Here is a 23086-nt window from a genome sequence, read left to right as displayed (position 1 = left end):
TTTAGGGCACCAGGAAACTGAAAGGGGAAGGTGGGGAGATGGGAGAGGAGACTGAGTTGGGAAGGATTATACATGGTTCCAATACACCCTTCAAGCCCCAGCCCTTGTGGCCAGACTGGTGTGCCCAGCTTTAGGATGACGAACAGGAAAAAGGCCTCCCTTTCTAGTGGTCTTGACATAAACTTTCAGGGCAGTCACAGTGAGGGGAGCAAAGATCACCTGAGGGCTACCAAGCTGACTATCCAGAGGCAAAACTCCTTATCTGAGGAATTTAGAAGTAACTAGACTTCCCTATTATTTAAAGCCAGCATCTGGTACCAGGCTTAAAAAAAATTATAAGTAACTAGAATTTCTATACATCTCCGGAATGCATGTATGTTCAAACTCATTGTGCAACCCTTGCTGACATCAAGGCATAAACATGTCTATAAATGCAATTATTTGTCATGACCTGCGTGGCTAATAAGGTCCAAATAACCCTTAAGCTCCAGCTTTAAGGTCTATAAATATCCCTAAAGAAAAATCCACCATGGCGAGCTCAGTCCTCTCTTACTGAGGAGCCCTGCTGCACTCTTCTGCAGTCCTCTTTCTATCTAACAAAACTTTCCTTTCAAGCCTACACCGTCATCTCTAAATTCTTACTACCCTACAACCCACAAGCCAACTACTGACACTTCACCCAGCACACAGCTCTTCTGAATATACAGTATGTCAGGTTGACTGGAAGAAATACTTATGCCTTTAACATAAAAACATTTGCCCTTAGGTATTGAGGTGCCTACATGACGCTTCATTACCCAATAACACATTGCAAGTGACACAATTCCTGGTCTTGAGCTATACCTGTCTCGTTTCTTCTTCATCATTGCAGGTGTAACCTTGGCTTCAACCTCACATTGATACTCAGATGGTTTGTTAGGTTCCGTGTCGGGCTGTGGTTCAGTTTCTTCAGGGGGAGTATGGTGTTTACTTCCTTGAGATACAACTAGAATATAACTTAAGCCACTTGTCATAAAAGAGACAAGCTCTTCGAAGTCAGGCTACAAAATAAAATGATAAACTGTTTCCTTCAGGCTCCTGAAATGGATGGACTAAAATGGTGGTCACTACCCAAGTCAAATGAAATCTTCCCCCTCCAAGGTCCTTGGGCAAGGGAATGTTACTCTTATAAATCTCCTGTTAACAATACATTTTTATGTTTGGGTTTTTTGTTTGTTTGTTTTTTATTGAAAAATAATTTCATATACTCATGGGGGACATAGTGATGTTTCAATAAAGAAAATGTATAATAACCAGAGCGGGGTAACTTTGTATCCTTTGAAAAATAAATCTCTTGGACCCCCAAATCACTAAGCCAAAGGGAAAAGTCAAGCTGGGAAATAAGATCGCTACAAAGATTAAAAAAAAAAAAAAAAAAAAAAAGCTACATACCTCCCTCACAATTTGTCCACAAGGAAATTCCTTGTGGGACTCAAGATCTTTACCCTAAAACAGTTCTGTTGGATTTCACCCTGGCAATGTAAATTGATAATTGATAGCTTATCTTCACAGGTGGGGGACAGAGGACAGACAGAGCCGAAAGTCATCCCTCTGCTCACCTGAGACAAATGCACATCTGATGACTTCCTCTGCTCAGTTGGTTATGTAAAAATGCAGATTCACTAAGCGAGACTAAGGCATAAGTGACTATTCCTCCATGGCGTCTCACATGTAAATCGTGTATTCAGTGAAAGGCTCTTCAGAGACTCAGAAGAATGCAATCGTTTGTCTCTTACCTACCTATAACCTGGAAGCATCCCACCCCACAACTCTGCTTCAAGTTGCCCCACCTCTCCGGAAGAACCAATGTATGTATTACACACACTGATTGATGTCTCATGTCTCCCTAAAATGTATAAAATCAAGCTGTGCCCCGACCACCTTGGGAACATGTCATCAGGGCCTCCTGAGGCTGTGTCGTGGGTGTGTCCTTAACCTTGGCAAAATAAACTTTCTAAATTGATTGCAACCTGTCTCAGATACTTTTGGTTCACATCTTTAACAAATCTTTCCCTATTCCTTCCAAGCTACTAGTCTCCCACATTTTTAAGTGGTAGAAGTTCAAAGCTAGTTGGAATTGATCTTAAAGATAACCTAACAACATTCCCAAATTTTAGGATGTTTCCAAGTTATCTAGGGGGTTTGTTAAGATACATATTTCTGGAGCCCAATCCTAGAGTTTTGGATTTAGTATGTCTGAGGTGGGGCCCAGGAATTGGATTTTCTCAGAAGTTTACAGTTAATGTCAATGCAGTTGGAGTAACCCTTTCTTTCTACACATGTGGAAGCTGGGGCCAACAGAGATGGCGTGAGTGGTGCAGTCGGTTCCACAAAGTGTTGTCCAGTAGAACGGTCTGTGATGAGGTACATGCTCTCTACCCTTTCCAACACAGTAGCCACATGTGGATTTGAACACTTAAAATGTGGCTGGTGCAACCGAGACTTCACATTTTTAATGTAATTTAACCTTAATGAATTTAAATTCAAATGATCACACGTATCTAGTAGGTACCATATTGGACAGTGCATTTCTAGAAGTGAGGTCTCCTGACTCCCAAGCCAGTACACTTTCTAATACACAGCACTGCCTTTATTATATTATATCCCCAGACAAAAAACTGTTGATGGGGCAGGGAGGTGGCAGGAGTGGGGCAGTTGGGGTAGGGACAGCCTGAGAGAAATGCCCTTAGGTAAAGAAAAGATTAAAGCATTCTCGTGAAGCTGATGTCAGAGCCTTCAATCCAGAATAAAAATCAATAGGAAAGGACTGGATATTCACTTCCAGAGGACTGATGCAGGGGCCTTTGAAAGACATGACATAAAGAGGTCTTCATGTCAACAAAACACAATCAGACCATCCAGTTTTGCTTGGCAGCCACTATTTCTACCGAAGATTTTTTCAGAGCCGCTATCATTGGCATCTCCATGATACGGACACCAACGGGGACACCAGAAGTTATTTTAGTTGTTCAGACTTACCAATTTGCTTTTCTGTAATAAAGATTTAAAGCTTATAGAGGTCACTGTATTTAAACACATAGAGGATATTTTCTTTTTGACTTTCATACCTGGTCTGCTATTTGACTATAGAAGTTGACAACTTGTTCTTCAGTGAACACTGTCTTATGCTCTGCTTCTATGATAAATCCTGCTGTGGTAATCTTCAATTAAAGAGTAAGGTCAAATCCAGGTGTCATGGAATCACATGTAAAACAAGTTAAGTTTGTTTTCTGGGCTTAACAAACCACCAGCTTTCAATGCATTTTCTATAAGAACCTCAGCAAAATCTATAGGATACTTGGTTTGAAGTGGCTCAAAAATATACAAACTTTAAGATTTGACTGCCCTGCTGGATTTCAGACTTGCACGGGGCCCATAACCCCTTCATTTTGGCCAATTTCTCCCACTTGGAATGGCTGTATTTACCCAATACCAGCACCCCTACCCCTATTGTATCTAGGAAGTAACTAACTTGCTTTTGATTTAACTGGCTCATAGGCAGAAGGGACTTGCCTTGTCTCAGATGAGATGTTGAACTGTGAACTTTTGAGTTAATGCTGAAATGAGTTAAGACTTCGGGGGACTATTGAGAAACCATGATTGGTTTCTGAAATGTGAGGACATGACATGTGGGAGGGGCCAGGAGCACAATGATATGGTTTGGCTCTGTGCCCACCGAAATCTCATCTTGAACTTTAAACTCCCACAATTCCCATGTGTTGTAAGAGGAATCCAGTGGGAGGTGACTGAACTATGGGGGCGGGTCTTTCCTGCACTATTCTCATGATAGTGAATGAGTCTCATGAGACCTGCCGGCTTTAAAAATGGAAGATTTCTTGCACAATTTCTCTTTGCCTGCTGCCATCCATGTAAGTTGTGACTTGCTCCTCCTTGCCTTCTGCCATGATTGTGGGCCTCCCCAGCCATGTGGAACTGTAAGTCCAATAAATCTCTTTCTTTTGTAAATTGCCCAGTCTCAGATATGTCTTTATCAGCAGCATGAAAACAGACTAATATACAATCTAGTATAAGAACTATACTTTTTTAAAATTTACATAGGACACTGGTAGAGTAGGATTATTTACAGAAGGATGCATGAATAGAATAGATCGAGCCTTGTAAAGACATAAAGAACTCAAAGCCTTCAGAGGTAACTAGCACCAGTAGTGCATTTTTGTTATATTTCACTCTAAATGATAAGTTTGTCTTCAAACTGACGATAAGCGGTTGTTATTTTGCAATTAATTTAATCATAGTTGGAAAATATTACTTACTTTTCTTTTAATTTCTAGACCTTTTCCACTAATCACAGCATCCGGTTTGATAATAGCAATACTGAATAAGTCCTCTAGAAAAAAATTTAGAAGAAGACAGAATTTCATTTTCTCGGCACAAAGTCTGGATAATGAAGGATCTGGCAATTAGCAATGTAAGTTTCTAACGATCAGTGAATTGTTGCCCATTGATTGCTGTGTATCTTATTATGGGATTTCAACTACCAGAGGGTTCCTACTTAGAATCAAAAGGCAGTTCCTATATTTGCACGCAGGAGAAACATTCACAAGAGTTTTTAATCAAGAGGAAACAAAAATTGAGTAGGTAGGCCCTGGCGGTTTGAATGCAATTCCCATGTGTAAGGCTTCTTACACACACAGGATCCATCCAGCACAGTACCACCAGTTAGTGAAGTTTTAACTGTGAATCATGCAAGTAAACATCACCAACGGATTCATCTATGAATGTACCGACATTCTTATAATGAAATTTTAGTGTAAGATAACTCATTTGGTTGTGGCTGTTTGCCTCTGCTCCCTCCAGAGTATGAAGACATACACCCCACTATCCCAACGCAGATCATCTAGTGAAGGCGTGAAATTGTTAACTGCAAAGTAAACCAAGAGTATGGGTCATCAAGGAAGAAATTATCATCACACATTTTTGGAAGATGGTAAAGGATGAAGTAGGAAGCTGCTGTCCAGATTAGTAACAGGAGACAGGAATCCATTGTACTGGGTAACCTCTGAAAGGCTCCAGGCCCAGAACCAAAGGTAAGGCGAGTGAGGAAAAGAGGGTGCTTTTTAATAGCTGAGTCTTGCAAGGCACAAAATCATCATTTATCTGAACAATTCCTCATTAATAAACATGGATTTTGTTACCAGTGTTTAGCTGGAACAAGTGATGCTCTGATGACCACCTAGGTACAGAAAACCCTTGGATTACTTTGAAGTAAATTTACTTACGAACACTTTCATATGGTGTTTCCTCACTAACTTCTGAATCTGAGTCTACTAATGGAATTTCAGGATACTATGAAAAAGAAATGCAATGCAAAGAACACAGTTATGTTTTACAATGACAGTGAGTGGGTTTTTAGAAATTTTGTGTCTAGTAAACATTTATAATTTAAGAAATAGAAAGTAAAGTGGAAGAGTTCCTGAACTTATCTGACATTACTGTCTCCAGCTTTCCACTGAAATAAAATAAGGGATGTTTTCAAATGGAAGGGGCAGGAATAATGCATATGTGCAGTATGAAAAGGGTAGCAAACCTTAAATTTTTTTATTATTTATTTATTTATTTTTTGAGTAGGAGTCTTGCTCTGTTGCCCAAGTTGGAGTACAGTGGTGCTATTTTGGCTCACTGCAATCTCTGCCTCCTGGGTTCAAGCAATTCTCCTGCCTCAGTCTCCCGAATAGCTGGGATTACAGGCACCCTCCATCAAATAATTTTTGTATTTTTAGTAGAGACGGAGTTTCACCGTGTTGGCCAGGCTGGTCTCGATCTCCTGACCTCAAGTGATCCACCCACCTCGGCCTCCCAAAGTGCTGGGATTACAGGCGTGAGCTACCGCACCCAGCCAAACCTTAAAATTTAATAAGAGCATGGGAGATAAAATAAGAACAAATCAGAAATTAATAAATAAGAAAACTGTAAACATATGATTATCATGTTAATGATCAAAAGAGCATTTGATAAGTGTGAAGATCTATTCTTGACCATTACTATCAGCAAATTTGGAACAAAAGCATATTTCCTTAACTTAAACAAAATCTTTCTAAACCAATAATCAATATCCTATTAAAGAGCAAAATACCAGAAAGACACAGGTTCCTAACTTCCAGGGAAGCCATGAATATGCTTCAGTGATTCTGTGAACTATCCAAAAGGTATATATACATTTTTATGTATATAAATATGCATTGCCAAAATGCTTCCCAGAAAGGTTGCACCATTTATACACCTAGATAGTTACAAAATTAGGTTAAATCATTTAGGAAAACATCAAATAAAAGGTAATGTACTTTTTAAAAATTAAAAGACATAAAGTACTCAAAGCTTTTAGAGGTACCTAGCACCAGTAGTGCATTTTGTTCTATTTCACTCTAAATGATAAGCTTGTCTTCAAACTGTTGTTAATCCAAAGTATTACCTGAGGTCGAGCCATTTCACCTGCTGCAATTTTTCTCTCCTCATTGATCAAATTAATAACTTTTTTATTAACAAGTGGTGCATTTGCACCCTGAATCTTTGCGATAATTTTGCCATTCTATAAGGGAAATGAAAACAGGAGGGGAACTTTCATTGTGGAACACATCAAGAATTAACACTTAAACTAGACTAAGTCATCCCTCCCTTCTACCCTAGTCTCATCCTCATGAATCCTCTTTTAGCTATGGTAATTAACCATTTTACAGTAAGGTCTTAATAATGTGAATGTTCTTGAGTTGGTAAACTCAGCTCTTTGAGTTCTACCTCCAATCTGCATGTCCTCCAGCACCTTGCAGCAAATCATCCCCCTGCAGGAGCTCTCACCTGATGCAGTCTTTCCTGAGGCATCCTTGCTTTAAAGTTGAACAATTCTGGATAGGCCTCCCAATGACATCCTCCCTAGTTATTTCTGACACCATGCCCCTTACACTCACCTTTCAACACCTGTTTACTAAGCATCTGTTTACTGGTGCTGTACCAGGCATAATGGTATAAAATAATAGATCTGGTACCTGACCTAATTAGATTAAAAAAATTTAAAAAGCCCTAGTAAACACAAACACGTGAAACAGCAACCTTAGTAGGTGCCACCAAGAGTGGTGCAAAGCCCTTGGAGCACCTATAAGGATGGGTTTTGGTCAAAGAGATCAGGGAAGGTACTTCTCAATGTCAGGAAGTGATTCTTGGTTTAAAATATGAAAGATGGGTCAGAGCTAATTGGGCAAAAAGGAGAAGGAAGAGCAAAAGGAATAACAGATATAAGGGTTCTAAAACTGGAAGGAAAGATGACAAGTGACGCGGCCAGGTGACGAAGTGAGGGGGAGCCTGGTGTGAGTTGAAACCCAGCACCCAGGGGAAGCCACACTGTGCACAGCATGGTGAGCCAGAGATTCAGTCTTCATCCTAAGTGCAGTCAGAATGTTTAAGCAGAGGCCGTGACCACTATCAAAATTGTTTGTAAAAATTATTTCACCTACTGTGTGGGAAAAAAATGCTGGGGGCAGCAAAAGAAAATATTTGCAGACAAGTTAGGAGCCACGCTAGAGGTGGAGGTGGAGAAATAATGGTGGTGGAGATGGAAAGGATGGAAACAGGTAGATGAGTGTGACAGAAACTTGGGCAGTAAAATTGACAGGTTCAGGGTATGACTTGGATAGAATGTGATGTAAAGAGATGTCACCAAGGCAACTCTTCTATTTCTCACTTTAAAACTGGATAAATTATAAATTATCATGTTATATGCCAAATTCAGAGACAATAGAAGAGAACTGTGTTTTGTGGGGAGGAAGATCTGGTATTGAATGAGTTTGCTGTGAGATGCTTTTTGAGAAAGCCAATAGGAGATGCCAAGACACCAACTGGAAAGGTGAGTGGAAAGCATAGGATTCAGTTGAAGATGTAAACGTGATTTATTGATATACATATGGTGATGATTGAAACTGTGTGTAGACAAAATTTTCTAAGGAGAGTGTATTGCCTGATAAAGTCAATATTTAATCATGGAATAAAGAAGGGTGAATTTCTCAAAGGGACAGAGGGAAGTGGCATCCAGGAAGGTGAAAGGAAAACCAAGTCACATAAACCAAAAGAAGCAAATATTTTAAAAAGGAGAACATGGTCACCACATTCAATCCATTTAAGAGGCACAAATGATGACTACCTAACAATATCCATTATACTTAGCACAGGCTGGTACTTGAATACATTAGCAACAGCAATTTTGATGGAATAATCAGAACTCATGTAAAATGGATTAAGGAGTTAATGGGATGGAAAGAAAAGAAGTAAATTTAAATATGAAAAGTCTTCTGACCAATTTAGCTATGAGGTGAAGACAAGAAAATGGTGAAGGCTAGAGAGGGATATGCTATCAGAAAGAAGTATTATATATTTTTTAAATTGAAAAGACTTAATCATATTCAAAAGTCAGTGAGAAGGATCCAGTTGAATAAGGTTTAAATGAAATCTGAAACTCTAGTTACCCTTTCCAACTAAAAAGTATCTTTCAACAATTCTGTGAACTATCTAATATCTCTTGAGGAAGGCTTCTGCTGAGACTAGCTGGAATGAATCTGTTGTCAACTAAAAATGCTGACCCGTACAAAGGGACATTGAGGGAATATCTGAATAAAATGAGCATTGGGCTTGTTGGTGTTTTTGTGATTACAGAATTCTATTCTTAAATTAATGATTATAGATGTGGAGCAATGGGCAGTCTAAGACATGATGGCAGAAGTGATTGGATGAAGTTTATTGGAAGAAAATTTTATTAGCAGCCAGGAGGTCAAGAATTGAAAGGCCAGGTTATTGGGTGGGTTGTCAATGTGGATACTAAAGTCCTCAAGGTGATGGCAGGACTCAGGCTTGAGAGTAGACTTTGAACCACATGCCAAAGACTTCAGTCATCAATAGACCTGATTTGAAGGTCAGCAAATGACAAGAGAGAGATAGGGGAACAGGAGATTTAGCCATGTGAAACAGACCTCTAGTAATAGCAAAGAAAAGAAAGTTATTGAAGACCTAAGAAGTAAGGGAAATACCAACTCTATTCCACATTTTGAAATAAACAGTTATCACTTCTGGGCTGTGGAGAGAGTGTCCAAAGGAAGAAGGTAGAATTAAGGTAAGCCAAGGAAGTGAGACAAAAGCTCAGAGCCATAGTCAAAAATCTTAGGAAGTCATTTTAATTCCAGATGTCATAGAGTGGAAAGGTTTGGGAGGCAGGGGAAGAGTTGGAGAACTGGGTGTGACAAAGAAGAAGCATTAGAAGGATGGATGAAACATGGCTACAAAGAAGCGTGGACTTAAACTCTGGGCACTGATTGCAGGGATTAGAGAACATGGATTGGATGATCCACTTAAGGAGAGTGGCTCTGGGTCTACTGGTCAGACTGGACTTGCTGTCGGGGTGATGGCCCGATTAGTCTGTTTTGTGTTGTTATCAAGGAGTATGTGAAGCTGGGAACTTTGTAAAGAAAAGTTTATTTGGCTCAAACTTTTGCAGACTGTACAAACATGGCAGCAGCATCTGCTTCTGGTGAGGCCTCAGGAAGCTTGTTCTCATGGAGGAAGGGAAAGGGAGACAGCATGTCACATAGAGAGAGAGAGGAAGAGAAAGGTGAGACAGTGCCAAGCTCTTTAAATAACCAGCTCCTGCATGAACTAATAGAGGGAGAACTCACTCATTACTGCAGGGAGGGCACCAAGTAATTTATGAGGCATCCACCCCAATGAGCCAAACGCCTCCCACTAGGCCCCACCTCCAACGTTGGAGGTCACATTTCTGTATGAGATTTGGAGGAAACAAATGCCCAGACATATCAACTCTCCCAGAGCTCCAGACTCTACAATGTGACCCACCTGCCCAATCTTTTCTCCTTAGTCTCATGCTCCTACCCACTACATGCAGCTAAATCCTCCTCATTGTTCCAGGAGCCCCCCAAACCCATTCTGCCTCTGTGTTGTTATTCATTCTGGTCCCCTCATGAGTGTAATGACATCTAGTTTAGGAGTCAGCAAACCTCGGCCCAGTCCAGAGACTGTATTTTAATCATGCTGAAAATATTCACTCTCTGGCCCTTTACAAAAAACAAAACAAAACAAACAACAACAAAAACAACAACGCTGGCTGATCCCTCACCTAAATCATTGAATTCTAAACATCCAATTTAGAGGAGATCTACAATGCATTTTTTACCATTCAATGCATTTTTTTATCGTTAACCCAGTAATTCAACTCTTTGAAAGGGTTGCAAGACTATTGTTTAATAGCAGAAAGAAGCTATATCCAAGATGTGTTTTTTAATGAGTATTTCTAATATCAAAACTAAATATGCCACAGTGGAGGAACAGTCCAAGTCCTATCTATCTGCTCCTTGAAGGCTTTCTTCTGTCCCAATTCTTGAACTCTGTAGCAGCTATACTCCGTGTCACACAATTTAGCACTGACTGTACACTCTGCTTTTAGAAAATAGCACTTTTGATGTCTTTCTAATTATTCATTTATATTTTATATTTGTTTTATTATTACTTATTTTTAAAAACAGAGTTGTGGTCTCCCTATGTTGGCCTGGTTGATCTTGAATTCCTGGCCTCAAGCAATCCTCCCACCTCAGCATCCCAAAGTGCTGAGATTACAGGCGTTAGCCACTATGCCTGGCCCTTGTCTGATTATTAAAGTTGTGTATTCCTCACAGAATATGTGGACAATATAGAATAGTATGAATAATAAAACTCAAATTAGTCATCTGTTCCTCACACAGAGAAAACTACTATAACATTTTGGTGAATCCACTTGCTTTCTTCTTTGTAAGTATGGAGATAAGAGTAATATGCATTACAAAAGACTGATACACAGATGCTCCCTTGTATGGATATGCACGAATGTTTATAACCAATTCTCTGCTGCTAGGTATCTAAGAAATTTCCAAGTTGTTGCTCCTGTAAATAATTTATTGTACAAATCTCTGATCATTTCCTTAGTAAAGGTAAACACCATATTACTTTTCCTTTCCCTGATCAACCCAGTGTGTCATCATCTAATCCCTTCAATCCATTATAAGCTCCTAGTGGCCAAATTATAAAATTTATAAATAGTCAAGAAAAGATAAGGCAAACATTGTATAATTACTGTCATTGGCAAACAATTTCATGGTAATGTTACAGTGTTACTTGTTCTTAACTGCAAACTGGAATCTGATAATGCAATTGAGAAAGTCAATATACTTACAACACTAAAGAGAAAAACAGGTTCACATTTATCTCTAAATGGCTGCAAAGTCACAATGTTGTCAGCTTCTGCCTGAAAAAGTAAATATTTCATATAATAATAAATAAAACTATATTCAAGTAGTTTGGTACACTATGTTGAAACAATGCAGAGATACATATAATTTTTATGTTTACTGCAGCAACATTGTGTATGCCCTAGTGGTTTTAGGGATCAAACTGCACATACTGGCGATTCAAGCCCTACATCATTTGGCCTTAAGCTTTCCTCACCATTTCCCTTTACATTAACCAACCTTTAGCCAAACTTATTTACTCATCTTTTCCTCCCTGGTCCTGCCCTTCTTTTACTGTCCCTGTTCATCTACCCTTCCTCTAATTCTGTCTCACATCCTTTTGCTGTAAATCATCTCTTGTTCTGCACAACATGTTACTGCCCCTCTCCCAAGGCACCTATGTCCCTTTTAATATTCTACTACAGGCACCTGTGGGCCTGCTGCACCTTCTCTGTTAGAAGGAGAGTTGTGTGCACAGATAGAGTACGTTTCCTATCCACGTTTGTATCTCATCTCCCTCTGTCAGTCATAGGGTCATACATGAAAAGAGGCTTACTAAACATTCCTTGAATAAATTAGTGGTCAACTTTTAAAGATTTTGAATTTTATGTCTGTAATCTTCTAAATATTTTCTCGTAAATTTCAAGTTGTTCCAAATTAATTATGAACAACTATACATTCAATAATAGTGTCTTCTTCCATATTAACGTAGTATCCATTGGTCCAGCTGCCAGAATGAGATCGTTTGGTAGGGTCTTCTGTAAGAGTTGGTGTCTTAGTCAGTTTGGACTGCAATAGCAAATTGCTGTTGACTGGGTGACTGAACAACAAACATTTATTTCTCATAGTTCTGGAGGCTGGAAGTCTCAGACTAGGGTGCCAACACAGTCTGGGTGCCAGAAGTGAAGGCCTGCTTCTCCATTAATGTCCTCACCTGGAAGAAATCACATGTCTCTTCCTTTATTTAAATAAAGGCTTTGACCTTATTCTAATTACCTTCTAAAGTTCCCATCTCCAAATATCATCACATTTGGGATTACGATTTTAATATATGAAATTTGACGGCAAACATTCAGTTTCTAGCAGTTGGTTTTTGTAATCTAAGGCAATGCTTTTCAAAGTGGGATTTTCATTGTGTTTAGTGCAATGCCATAAACCTTGACTAACACCTTGGGATCCAGACAAAGTGCTACTAGGGATGTTGGAAGTGCTCCTAGAAAGCTGAGAAAAATCATGACATTACAAGAAAGAGCTGACTTGCGTGATAGGTACCCTAGATTGAGGTCTGCGGCTGCGGTTGCACACCATTTCAAGATAAAAGAATCCAGTCTAAGAGTAATTGTTTTTTTCTTTTAAAAGAAGTTCATGAAGCCATTGCTGCAGCTATGTCAGTAGGCATATAAATCTTGCACTTTTTTTTGAAATATCTTTTTATCTCACATTGAAAATGCAGCTTTTATGCAGGGGCAGGATTACTATAAGAAAGGCATGCATATAGACCCTTAATACGATTCCAAAAAAGCAAAGTCATCATATGGCAACTTAAAGCAAAAGGAAGTGAAGGACCTAAAGATGGAGAATTTAATGCCTGCACAGGATGGTTTGATAATTTTTGAAAAGGCTAAAAACTATTAACATATCAGGAGAAGCAGTTGCTGCTGACCAAGAGACAGCAGAAAAGTTTCCAGATGCCTTTAAGAAAATAATTAAGAGGAAAAGATGTCTACCTGAACAGGTTTTTAATACAGGTGAAAGTGCCCTAAACTTGGGTTTTGGTGGGGTGAGGGGAATGCTACAAAGGTCGTTATTTAGTAAGGAAGAGAAGTGAGCACCAAGACTTAAGGAAGAAGAGATAGGCTAACTCAACTGTTTTATGCAGTCGCAGTCGGGTTTATGATCAGGGCTGTCTTTCTCAATAAAACTGCTAACCCCCAATCCTTGAAGAGAAAAGATAATACCAGCTGCCAGTCTTTCAGTTGTACAACAAGAAATCCTGGACAATGAGAATCTTTTTTTCTGGATTGGTTCCATCAATGATTTGTCCGTGGTGTCAGGAAGTACCGTACCAGTGAGAGACTGTTTTTAAAGACCAACTCCTCTTCCTTCTTCTCCTCCTCAACCTACTCAATGTTAAGATGATGAGGATGAAGACTTTTATGGTAATCCACTTCCACTTAAGGCATAGTAAATATATTTGGTTTTCCTTGTAATTTTCTTAATACTATTTTCTTTTCTCTAGCTTACTTTATTGCAAGAATATAGTATATAGTACACATAACATAGAGAATATATGTTAATCGACTGTTTATGTTACCCATAAGGTTTCCAGTCAACAGTAGGTTATTAGTAGTTAAGTTTTGGTGGAGTTAAAAGTCATACATGAATTTTTTACTTCATATGGGGGGTTAGAACACCTAACTCCAGTATTGCTGAGGGTCAACTGTATTTAGAAGTAATTCAGGTATTACAATTACAATGTTTATATTATAATACATAAATTATTAAGGATTAAGTAATTTAATAGTAATATAATAGTAACTATAATAAACACCATTTACTAAATTTTTATATACCTATATATATATATACACAAAATATTTAATGTTCCTCTTTTAAAAAGGCACACAGCAGAAAAAAATTGTATACTGACCATTCAGCTCAGGGTAATTTTAATAGGTAATCAACCTCATACATTTTAATTTTGGACCTACATGTTCAAGTTCAGTGTCTCTCTTCTTTGATTAACAGCAGAAAACAATATGTCCAACAGAGGGCATCCCTCCATTACTACTCACAATGGAGGTTTGGAGATACAATTTTCTTGCACCTTTATGGGCAGGTCACCAGAATCCAGAACCCCTAGTCTATGTGAATGTCTACTCCTATGACTTTTGAACAAAGTTTCCTAATGCCAACTACCAGGATTCACAAGAATTTCCTGATCCTCAATTTCCTGTGATCTATCTGTCGGCTGTTAGACACCTGTGACGCTGCCTTTTAACTTCTATCAACCCCTTTCCAACTGCATGTGGCAATCTCCTTTAGGCCCTATTCTCTGCTCTTCTAACTTGGTTTTTCTTCCTTGTGAAGAATCAAGTCTGGAATAACTTCCTAGCTGCTTTCTGGTGGTTCTGATTCTTCAGAATGAAACAGGTTGTTATAGAATCTTGTCTTTAAAAAAAACTACAATGACAATAGGATGAAAAAACAAGCCACAGACTGGGATAAACTATTTGCAAAAGTAATACCTGATAAAGAACTGTTATTCAAAATACACAGAATGCTTGAAACTCAACCATAAGAGAACAAACAACCCAATTAAAAAATAAGCCAAAATCCTTAGCAGACACCTCCTCAAAGAAGACATACAGATGGCAAATAAGTATATATAAAGACGCTCCACATCACATAATCTTGGGAAATGCAAACTAAAACTACAATGTGATTCCACTACACACCTATTAGGATGACCAAAATCCAGAGAGCGGCTGCTGGTGAGGATGTGGAGCAACAGGAACTCTCATTCATTGTTGGTAAGAACGCAAAATGGTACAGCTGCTTAGGAAGAAGATTTGGTGGTTTCTTACAAAATAAAACATATCATTACCACATGATCCAGCACTCTTGCTCCTGGATATTTATCCAAATTAGTTGAAAATGTATGTTCACGCAAAAACTTAAGCATGGATGTTTATAGCAGCCTTTTCCTAACTGCTGAAAGTTGGAAGCAACCAAGATGTTCTTCAGCAGGTGAATGGAGAAGTAAACCCTGGCACATCCAGATAATGAAGTACTATTTGACACTAAAAAGAAATGAGCTGTCAACTCATTAAAAGACATGGAGCATATCACTAAGTAAAAGAAGCCAATCTGAAAAGGCTCTACACTATGTGATTCTAACTATATGACGTTCTGGAAAAGGCAAAACTATGGAGGTAGTCAAAAGATTGGTGATTGCCAGAGGTTATGGGGTAGGGAGAGATGAACAGATTACAGAGGATTTTGCAGGGAATGAAACTATGCTATATGATGTCATAATATAATAAGTACATGTCATTATACATTTGTTAAAGTCCCTAAACTATACAACACCAAGAATGAACTTTAATGTAGACTATGGATTTTGGTAAATAATGATGTGCCAGTGTAGGCTCATCCGTTGTAACAATGTACCACTCTGATACGGGATTGATGGTGGAAAAGGCTATGAGAGTGTGGGGATAGGGGATATATGAGAACTCTTTATTTTCTGGTAAATTTTGCTGTGAGCCTAAAACTGCTCTAAAAATAACAACTATGTAAAGACTTTTTCTTTTTTTAATTAAAGGAATGAAAACCTTACAAAGTCCTTATTTCAGAAGACCAAAAAAAAGTCAATTCCTTCACCAGAACAACAGGATTTAACTACTGTGGACAGCCACTTACTTTCTTGAATAGAAAAATAATAAGAGGTGAGTGTCTAGCCTTTAAACTGCTTATTCAGCATCTTGAACTAAGGAAAATAAGTCCTATGGAAAATGCATTTAAAGAAGGGGATGGATAGTGAAATAAAAGGTCAGTAGGCAAACCCATTCCAATGTTTGAGTTGAAAGCGGGGCCATGAAAGACCTGTAACTGGGAGAACATGAGTGGGTTGTGGTTGCACGTCTGCATTAGGGACTATGTATTTCAGAGATAAGGAGTAAAGATCTGTTATCATCTGTTACCTGCTCCTATATCTTAAGTCTAGTTGGTTTGGGTGCTTTTCTATATAATATAAATATATTATGTAAGCCACACATATAAATTCTCTAGTAGCCACATTTAAAAACCAAAAAAGGTGAAAATAATGTGATAATAAATTTTACTTAACCCGATACGTCCAAAATATTATCATTTCAACATGTAATCAATGTATAAAATTATTAATGGCATATTTCACTTTCTATTTCCATATTAAATCTTTAAAATCTAATGAATCTCTTACACTTAAGAGTACACCTTAATTCATATGCTAAATGTTAATCAGAAATAATTAATCCTTAATTAGCTTTAATAAAATTTACAGTTAAATAGTAGATCCACATACTCAAGTTATCCCAGATTTTAAAGGTTTTACAATAACTCAATTGAGTGTCAGGTTTAAAATTCAGATTTAAATCATTAAAATTAAAAATTCATTTCCTCAGTTGGACCAGCTACATTTCAAGAGCTCCATAGTCACTTATGCCTAGTAGCTACCATGTTGGACAACAAAATTCTAATTAGTTGATCATTTTATGTGAATACATTGAATAAACGGTACGATTAAGTAAAATGTGTTTGGCTATAATATTTTAATCCCTTATTGCAAGTAGGTAGCAAATAAATGAGGAAGAATATCATTGCTGCTGGAAAATATGGTAACTGGGTTAATGCCAGAGCATTACTCAATGATACCCAGTAAACAGCTTTTGCAGCCCTTATTCTAAAGGACACACACTGAACATGTGGTCAGGTGAAAGGAAACAGAACAATAGACATATCCACTATTACCCTTTTCTAACTTTCACGGTCATGGTAAATAGCCTCAATGTTGTAAGAATGGGATAAAAATCATGTTCATTCTCAGATCTAGTAGAACTAAATATATAGTAAAACTGCCCAGTAAAGACTATCTATTTTGAAGAAATGACAGGTTGTTTAAATTAAGACAATACTTAAAGTATTAGAGGATACTTAAACATTTAACATAACGTGAAAACGGTGGTTTAATGAAAACAAAATTCTTACGACAGCAAAATGCAGAATTTCATCTTCGTTCAGTTCATTTTTCAATTTTCTGAATAAAGGTTGCATGGCTTTGCAAGGTCCACACCAGGCTTGGTAAACATCAATCACTAGAAGATGATGATATTTATGAAATAACTAAGTCTACCAATCTAGGATAGCAGTTATCCCAATTTGGAGCCACGGCCAGGGCAAAGGCACTTGAGGATTTCTTGATCAAAGTGGGGAGTGGCACTCTAGAGGGACAGGGTGCCAGGAGGTGCCCTAGGTCAAACCCCAGGTGGCCAGACAACCGGGGAGCCCTTATACCTGTTAAGCCTTTGTTCTGCAACATTTCATCCCACAGGCTTTGATTATTGATGACTGTCTGCAAAGAGGAAGGCACTGTAAAGGGTATTCAAGCACCAGTGCACCAGATAAAGAACTGTTGATATGTCAGACCCACCTGTAACTGGACTTCTCGTTTTTTGCTTGCCATTTATCTACCATGATGAAAAAGAAAGAAAAATTTTTAAGTCAGAAATTTAAATAATATCTTCTTAATGCATGCAAACAACATCTTTTAAAACAATTTTTATTTTTAATTTTTGTGGGTACATAGTAAGTGTATATATTTATGTATCTCTGTATTTATGTACTTAAATATTTGTTTATTTAAATCTGAAATATTTTGTTACAAGTATGCAATGCATAATAATCACATCAGGGTAAATGGGATAACCATCTCCTCAAGCATTTATCCTTTGTGTTACAAACAATCCAATTATACTCTTAATTATTTTAAAATGTACAATTTAGATTTTTTTGACTGCAGTCACCTGTTTGTGCTAGCAAATACTAGGTCTTATTCTTTTTTTTTTTTTTTTTTTTTGAGACAGAGTCTCACTCTGTTGCCCACACTGGAGTACAGTGGCACAATCTCGGCTCACTGCAATCTCCCTCTTCTGGGTTCAAGCGATTCTCCTGCCTCAGCCTCCAGAGTACCTGCGACTACAGGTCATCAGGCCCGGCTAATTTTTTGTATTTTTAGTAGAGACAGAGTTTCACCATGTTAACCAGGAGAGTCTCAATCTCCTGACCTTGTGATCCTCCCACCTTGGCCTCCCAGAGTGCTGGGATTACAGTATTAATTATTTCTAACTGCAAATAACATGTTAATATAGTAGTGAAAAATTTCCCCACGTATATTGAATTGCGCAGTCTCATCTTTGCTGGAGAGAGAGAAGCAAATGTCATGGAAGGACTCTTGTATGCTAGGCTCTATGCTAAATGCTTATAGCTGCCACGCTATCTTATCCTCCCAACAGTCCTGTAGCAACAAGGTAAGAATGTTAGGAGTTACACGTTGTCTGGTTTTTTAAAAAGTTTTGTTTTCCTGAAATATTAGAAAGTGTTTCCTATATTATCCATTGCAAACATATTGTCTGTGAACATGCCCGTGGATGTTTCTGGGGTGGGGTCCCTCTTCAGATCTGGCTGCTCTAAGGATATTTAACCCTGAGAACAAGGCCAGTAGTGTTTTCTGGGGAACAACATCAACTTCCCAAACTCCCTATTCAGTGGTATCGGGGCGGTGTAGAACAGGGGTCCGTCAGCGTGTGGGCGATAGTGGACACTAGCATACAAGAAAGGAAAGGCCACAAGCAAGCCCGTATCCCAGGAAAGGTTCTGGTTCCTCCGGCAAGCCTTACACAAAACAGGTCCTCCTCTAAGCTAGGCTGGGACGTTTAAAGAAAAGGAAGGAACAGGCCCAGAGGATCTAAATCAGCTGGCTCGTTGTGGCCGTTTGAGCGGTGAGGTCGGTGAAGTTCCATTCCAGTACCTCGGGCCCTGCTAGGGCCCGGGGCTGAGGCTGGCCGACCTCTTGCTGGGCTTTCTTCTCCAGCTGATTCACCAAAAGGAAGAAGAGGAATTCCCTGCCTGTCTGAGAAGAAGAAGGGGGACAACGTTTTGTCCAACCCATCTGCCCATGAGACTTGAGCGGCGTCTCGAGGCCCCTGCTCCAGCCAGCAGCTATACTTGGGCAGCAGGGACAAGACCAGGTGGTGCCTAAAATCCTCCACCTCTTCTGCCCACACAATGAAGGAACAACGAAGTCCTGGTTCCACCATCACAAGACTCTTTCTGTTCTTCAGCTGCCTCATCCCCAAACTTGCATCCCCCATCCTCCCATCCCCCCATTCTCCTACCCCCTAGACGTGCACCAAGGTGTGCTTTCCCAAGTGTAGATTTGATCATATCTCTCCTTGGCTTTGAATCCTCCCGTGACTGGCCACACTTTACAGCATAAAATGCATACTCCTCAAATTGGAGCAGAAGGCTCTCTGCCAGCAACAGCATTTTTTTCTTTTTAACTTTGTCTTCATCTAACCTGCTTCGTTACCTCTTTCTTTCCTTTTCTTTCTTTCTTTCTTTCTTTCTTTCTTTCTTTCTTTCTTTCTTTCTTTCTTTCTTTCTTTCTTTCTTTCTTTCTTTCTTTCTTTCTTTCTTTCTCTTTCTTTCTTTCTTTCTTTTTCTTTCGTTCTTTCTTTTTTCCTTTCTTTTTTTTCTTTCTTTCTCTCTCTCTCTCTTCCTTCTTTTTTCTTTCTTTCTCTTTCTTTCTTCGTCTCTTTTTTTTCTCTTCACTTTCCTTCCTCCTTCCCACGTGCAGCATCTGGAAATAATTTTTAACAACAGTTTCTGATTAATCCGCAGGCTGAGATACAGAAAGCAACCGTAGAGTAGAGGGACACAATGAACCTTTGTAGGGATCCTCATCCCTGGAGTGGATCTACAAAAATAGATGAGAGGGCTACCTATAGAAGGATTTTTGACCAGGATCATATCCTATCAAGACAGGACATGTAGTACTCCTTCACTTCACCATCTGCAATTTTCTTTCTTTTTTTTTTTTTTTTTATTATGCTTTAAGTTCTGTGATACACGTGCAGAAAGTGCAGGTTTGTTACATAGGTATACATATGCCATGGTGGCTTGCTGCAGCCATCAACCTGTCATCTACATTAGGTATTTCCCCTAATGCTATCCCTCCCCTAGCACCCCACCCCCTGACAGGCCCCAGTGTGTGACATTTCCCTCCCTGGTCCATGTGTTCTCATTGTTCAACTCCCACTTATGAGTGAGAACATTCGGTGTTTGGTTTTCTGTTCTTGTGTTAGTTTGCTGAGAATGATGGTTTCCAGCTTCATCCATGTCCCTGCAAAGGACATGAGTTCATTTTTTATGGCTGCATAGTATTCCTTGGTGTATATGTGCCACGTTTTCTTCATCCAGTCTATCATTGATGGGCATTTGAGTTGGTTCCAAGTCTTCGCTATTGTGAATAGTGATGCAATAAACATACATGTGCATGTGTCTTTATAATAGTATGATTTATAATCCTTTGGGTATATACCCAGTACTGGGATTGCTGGATCAAATGGTAACAAATGCCAAAATTGACAAATGGGATCTAATTAAACTAAAGAGCCTCTGCACAGCAAAATAAATTACCATCAGAGTGAACAGGCAACCTACAGAATGGGGGGAAAATTTTGCAATCTATCTATCTCACAAAGGGCTAATATCCAGAATCTACAAGGAACTTAAATAAATTTACAAGAAAAAAGCAAATAACCCCATCAAAAAGTGGGCAAAGGATATGAGCAGACACTTCTCAAAAGAAGACATTTGTGAGGCCAACAAACATATAAACAAAAGCTTTTCATCACTGGTCATTAGAGAAATGCAAATCAAAACCACAATGAGATACCATCTCACACCAGTTAGAATGGCAATCATTAAAAAGTCAGGAAACAACAGATGCTGGAGAGGATATGGAGAAATAGGAACGCTTTTACACTGTTGATGGGAGTGTAATTATTTCAACCATTGTGGAAGACAGTGTGGTGATTCCTCAAGATCTAAAATCGTCTGCTATTTTCAAAGCAGTTTTATGTATTTCCTATAATTGCTATTTCACCAGAGTCAGACTGTTAGCAAATTGACTTTTGATTCTTCTTCGATTCAACATAATAGTTCACATGGAGAAATGTTATGCAAATATTTCAGGCAAGTTCTTCATATAACCCTTTGATGCAAGAAGAAGTTTCAATGTATTCTCAAATTAGAACAAACATTTACCAGTGGCCAATACATGGAAGGAAGATGTAATTAGGTTTTTTTTTTCTACATCATTACTACTAATTGCAAAAAATTTGAATGTTGAAGCTTTAAAACATAAATCTGAAGAGCTTTTGACTTGGGTCTGCCCAGAATTGACTTTAAGGACAAATTCTCTGAAAATGTTGGTTACAAGACAATGTATATTTTATTATAGGAGAGTGTAAGCTATAAATGCCAAAAAGCCTATGGGAGATGTTACTTCTGAAGGGATCTAATAGTTTGTTTTGCTCCTTGCATATATTTGACTTTATCTTTCAATATTCATTAAAGGTACTCTCCTACATTGACCTGCCTTTTCTTACTCTCACACACCACTATGTATAATGCTTAATTTGCTTCCTTGGGACACAAGTTTATTAGTGCCTAATTATTTCATTTGTGCGTTCTCACGACTTCTAAATATATAGGAAGACCCAGAAAAGAAGAACTGGATTGTAGAATTGTTTTCACTTTGCTCTCTTCCTCTCGAAATCCTCTCTGGCACCTAGCATCACCATTTGTACATAAATACTTTAAGATTAGGTAGCAAGCTAGTACATTTGGAAGTAGCAGATATTCTTGACACATTTATGTACTCTTCAATGAGGATAAATAAAATTCTTAATTTTTGAATTCAAGAAATCTGCCTGGTGATTTCTCAGAGAACTTAAAACAGAGAGAGCTACAATTTGACCCAGCAATCTTATTGGATATATACCCAAAGGAAAATAAATTATTCTACCAAAAAGACAATGCATTCATATGTTCATCATGGAGCTATTCACAATATAAAGACATGGAATTAATCCAGGTGCTCATCAATGGTACACTGGAGAAAGAAAATGTGTATGTAAACATATACACCATGGAATACGACACAACCATTAAAAAGAATGAAATCATGTCCTTTGTAGCAACATGGATGCAATTGGAGGTTATAATCCTAAATGAATTAATGTGGGAACAGAAAACCAAATACTGCATGTTGTCACTTGCAAGTGGAAGCTAAACACTGAGCACACATGGACATAAATATTGGAACAATAGTACTGAAGATTACTATAAAAGGGAGACAAGGAGGGAGATGTGGGTTGAAAAACTACTTATCAGGTACTATGCTCATTACCTGAGTGATGGGATTTGTACCCCAAACCTCGGCATCATGCAATATTCCCATGCAATAAATCTGCACATGTACCCCTCATTTCTAAAATAAAGGCTGAAATTTTTTTTAAGTTTAATAAAATAAAGACACAATGCTTAAAAAAAGAAATCTGATCCAGGTAATTAAGTAGACCACAAAGAAAATAAATGGTATAGGGACTTCCTTTAATTTTATCACTTCAGCTAGAGATAGAAGTAAGCTAGTCATCTATCCAGGAGAACTTTATATAACTTTAAAAAAATGTCTCCTATCTCCACTAGATCAAAATGGCAGATTCTGAATTACAATTTTAAAAGTCACCTGCAAAATAATACTAAATTAGATATTCTCTTTTCCCATTGTATATGAAATTAAGACACTGAGAATAATAAAACTCATAATAATAAAACAGAATGAGTGAACCTATTACAACTGCAACCTATCGGGAATTGCAAGATTGATGGGTTTGGGATGAGATAAAAATTTTGTGCAGTTTCTATATCCGAGCAAATCTGCCAGCCTGAAACTAATCAGAAAGAGGTTTTGGACTTCCCTGTCTGCTTTCTGTCCCAGAGACTCAGAGAGTTGCAATAAACCAAAACAGTAGCCATCCCTCTGCAGTCCAGGCACTGATTCGTAATGCAATTTATGTACTATTTTCTACCTTTTACTCCCTTATTTGCTGTATTTATGGAAGATCACAATTCTTTCTAAATAAGAAAAGCAAGAGTGAGAAAAT

General features: G+C 38.3%; 1 protein-coding gene across 1 annotated transcript in view; it reads right to left on the bottom strand.

The window, feature by feature from the left end:
• Positions 1-19453, bottom strand: part of NME8 (NME/NM23 family member 8) — a 48447-nt gene extending 28994 nt beyond the window's left edge. The window contains exons 1-10 of the mRNA XM_010381718.2: positions 19250-19453; positions 17506-17542; positions 17370-17427; positions 17064-17170; positions 11258-11329; positions 6470-6586; positions 5280-5346; positions 4314-4387; positions 3108-3200; positions 844-1040 (exon numbers count right to left, since the gene is read on the bottom strand). Of these exons, the coding sequence (XP_010380020.1) occupies positions 844-1040; positions 3108-3200; positions 4314-4387; positions 5280-5346; positions 6470-6586; positions 11258-11329; positions 17064-17170; positions 17370-17427; positions 17506-17538 (818 nt within the window). The 5' untranslated portion in view covers positions 17539-17542; positions 19250-19453. The remainder of the gene's footprint in view (positions 1-843; positions 1041-3107; positions 3201-4313; positions 4388-5279; positions 5347-6469; positions 6587-11257; positions 11330-17063; positions 17171-17369; positions 17428-17505; positions 17543-19249) is intronic.
• Between the last annotated feature and the right edge of the window lie 3633 nt (positions 19454-23086).

This window comes from Rhinopithecus roxellana, chromosome 6 (assembly GCF_007565055.1).
Source record: "Rhinopithecus roxellana isolate Shanxi Qingling chromosome 6, ASM756505v1, whole genome shotgun sequence".
Taxonomy (NCBI): domain Eukaryota; kingdom Metazoa; phylum Chordata; class Mammalia; order Primates; family Cercopithecidae; genus Rhinopithecus; species Rhinopithecus roxellana.
The sequence above is the reverse complement of the archived record's forward strand: the minus strand, read 5'-3'. Positions and strand labels throughout refer to the sequence as shown.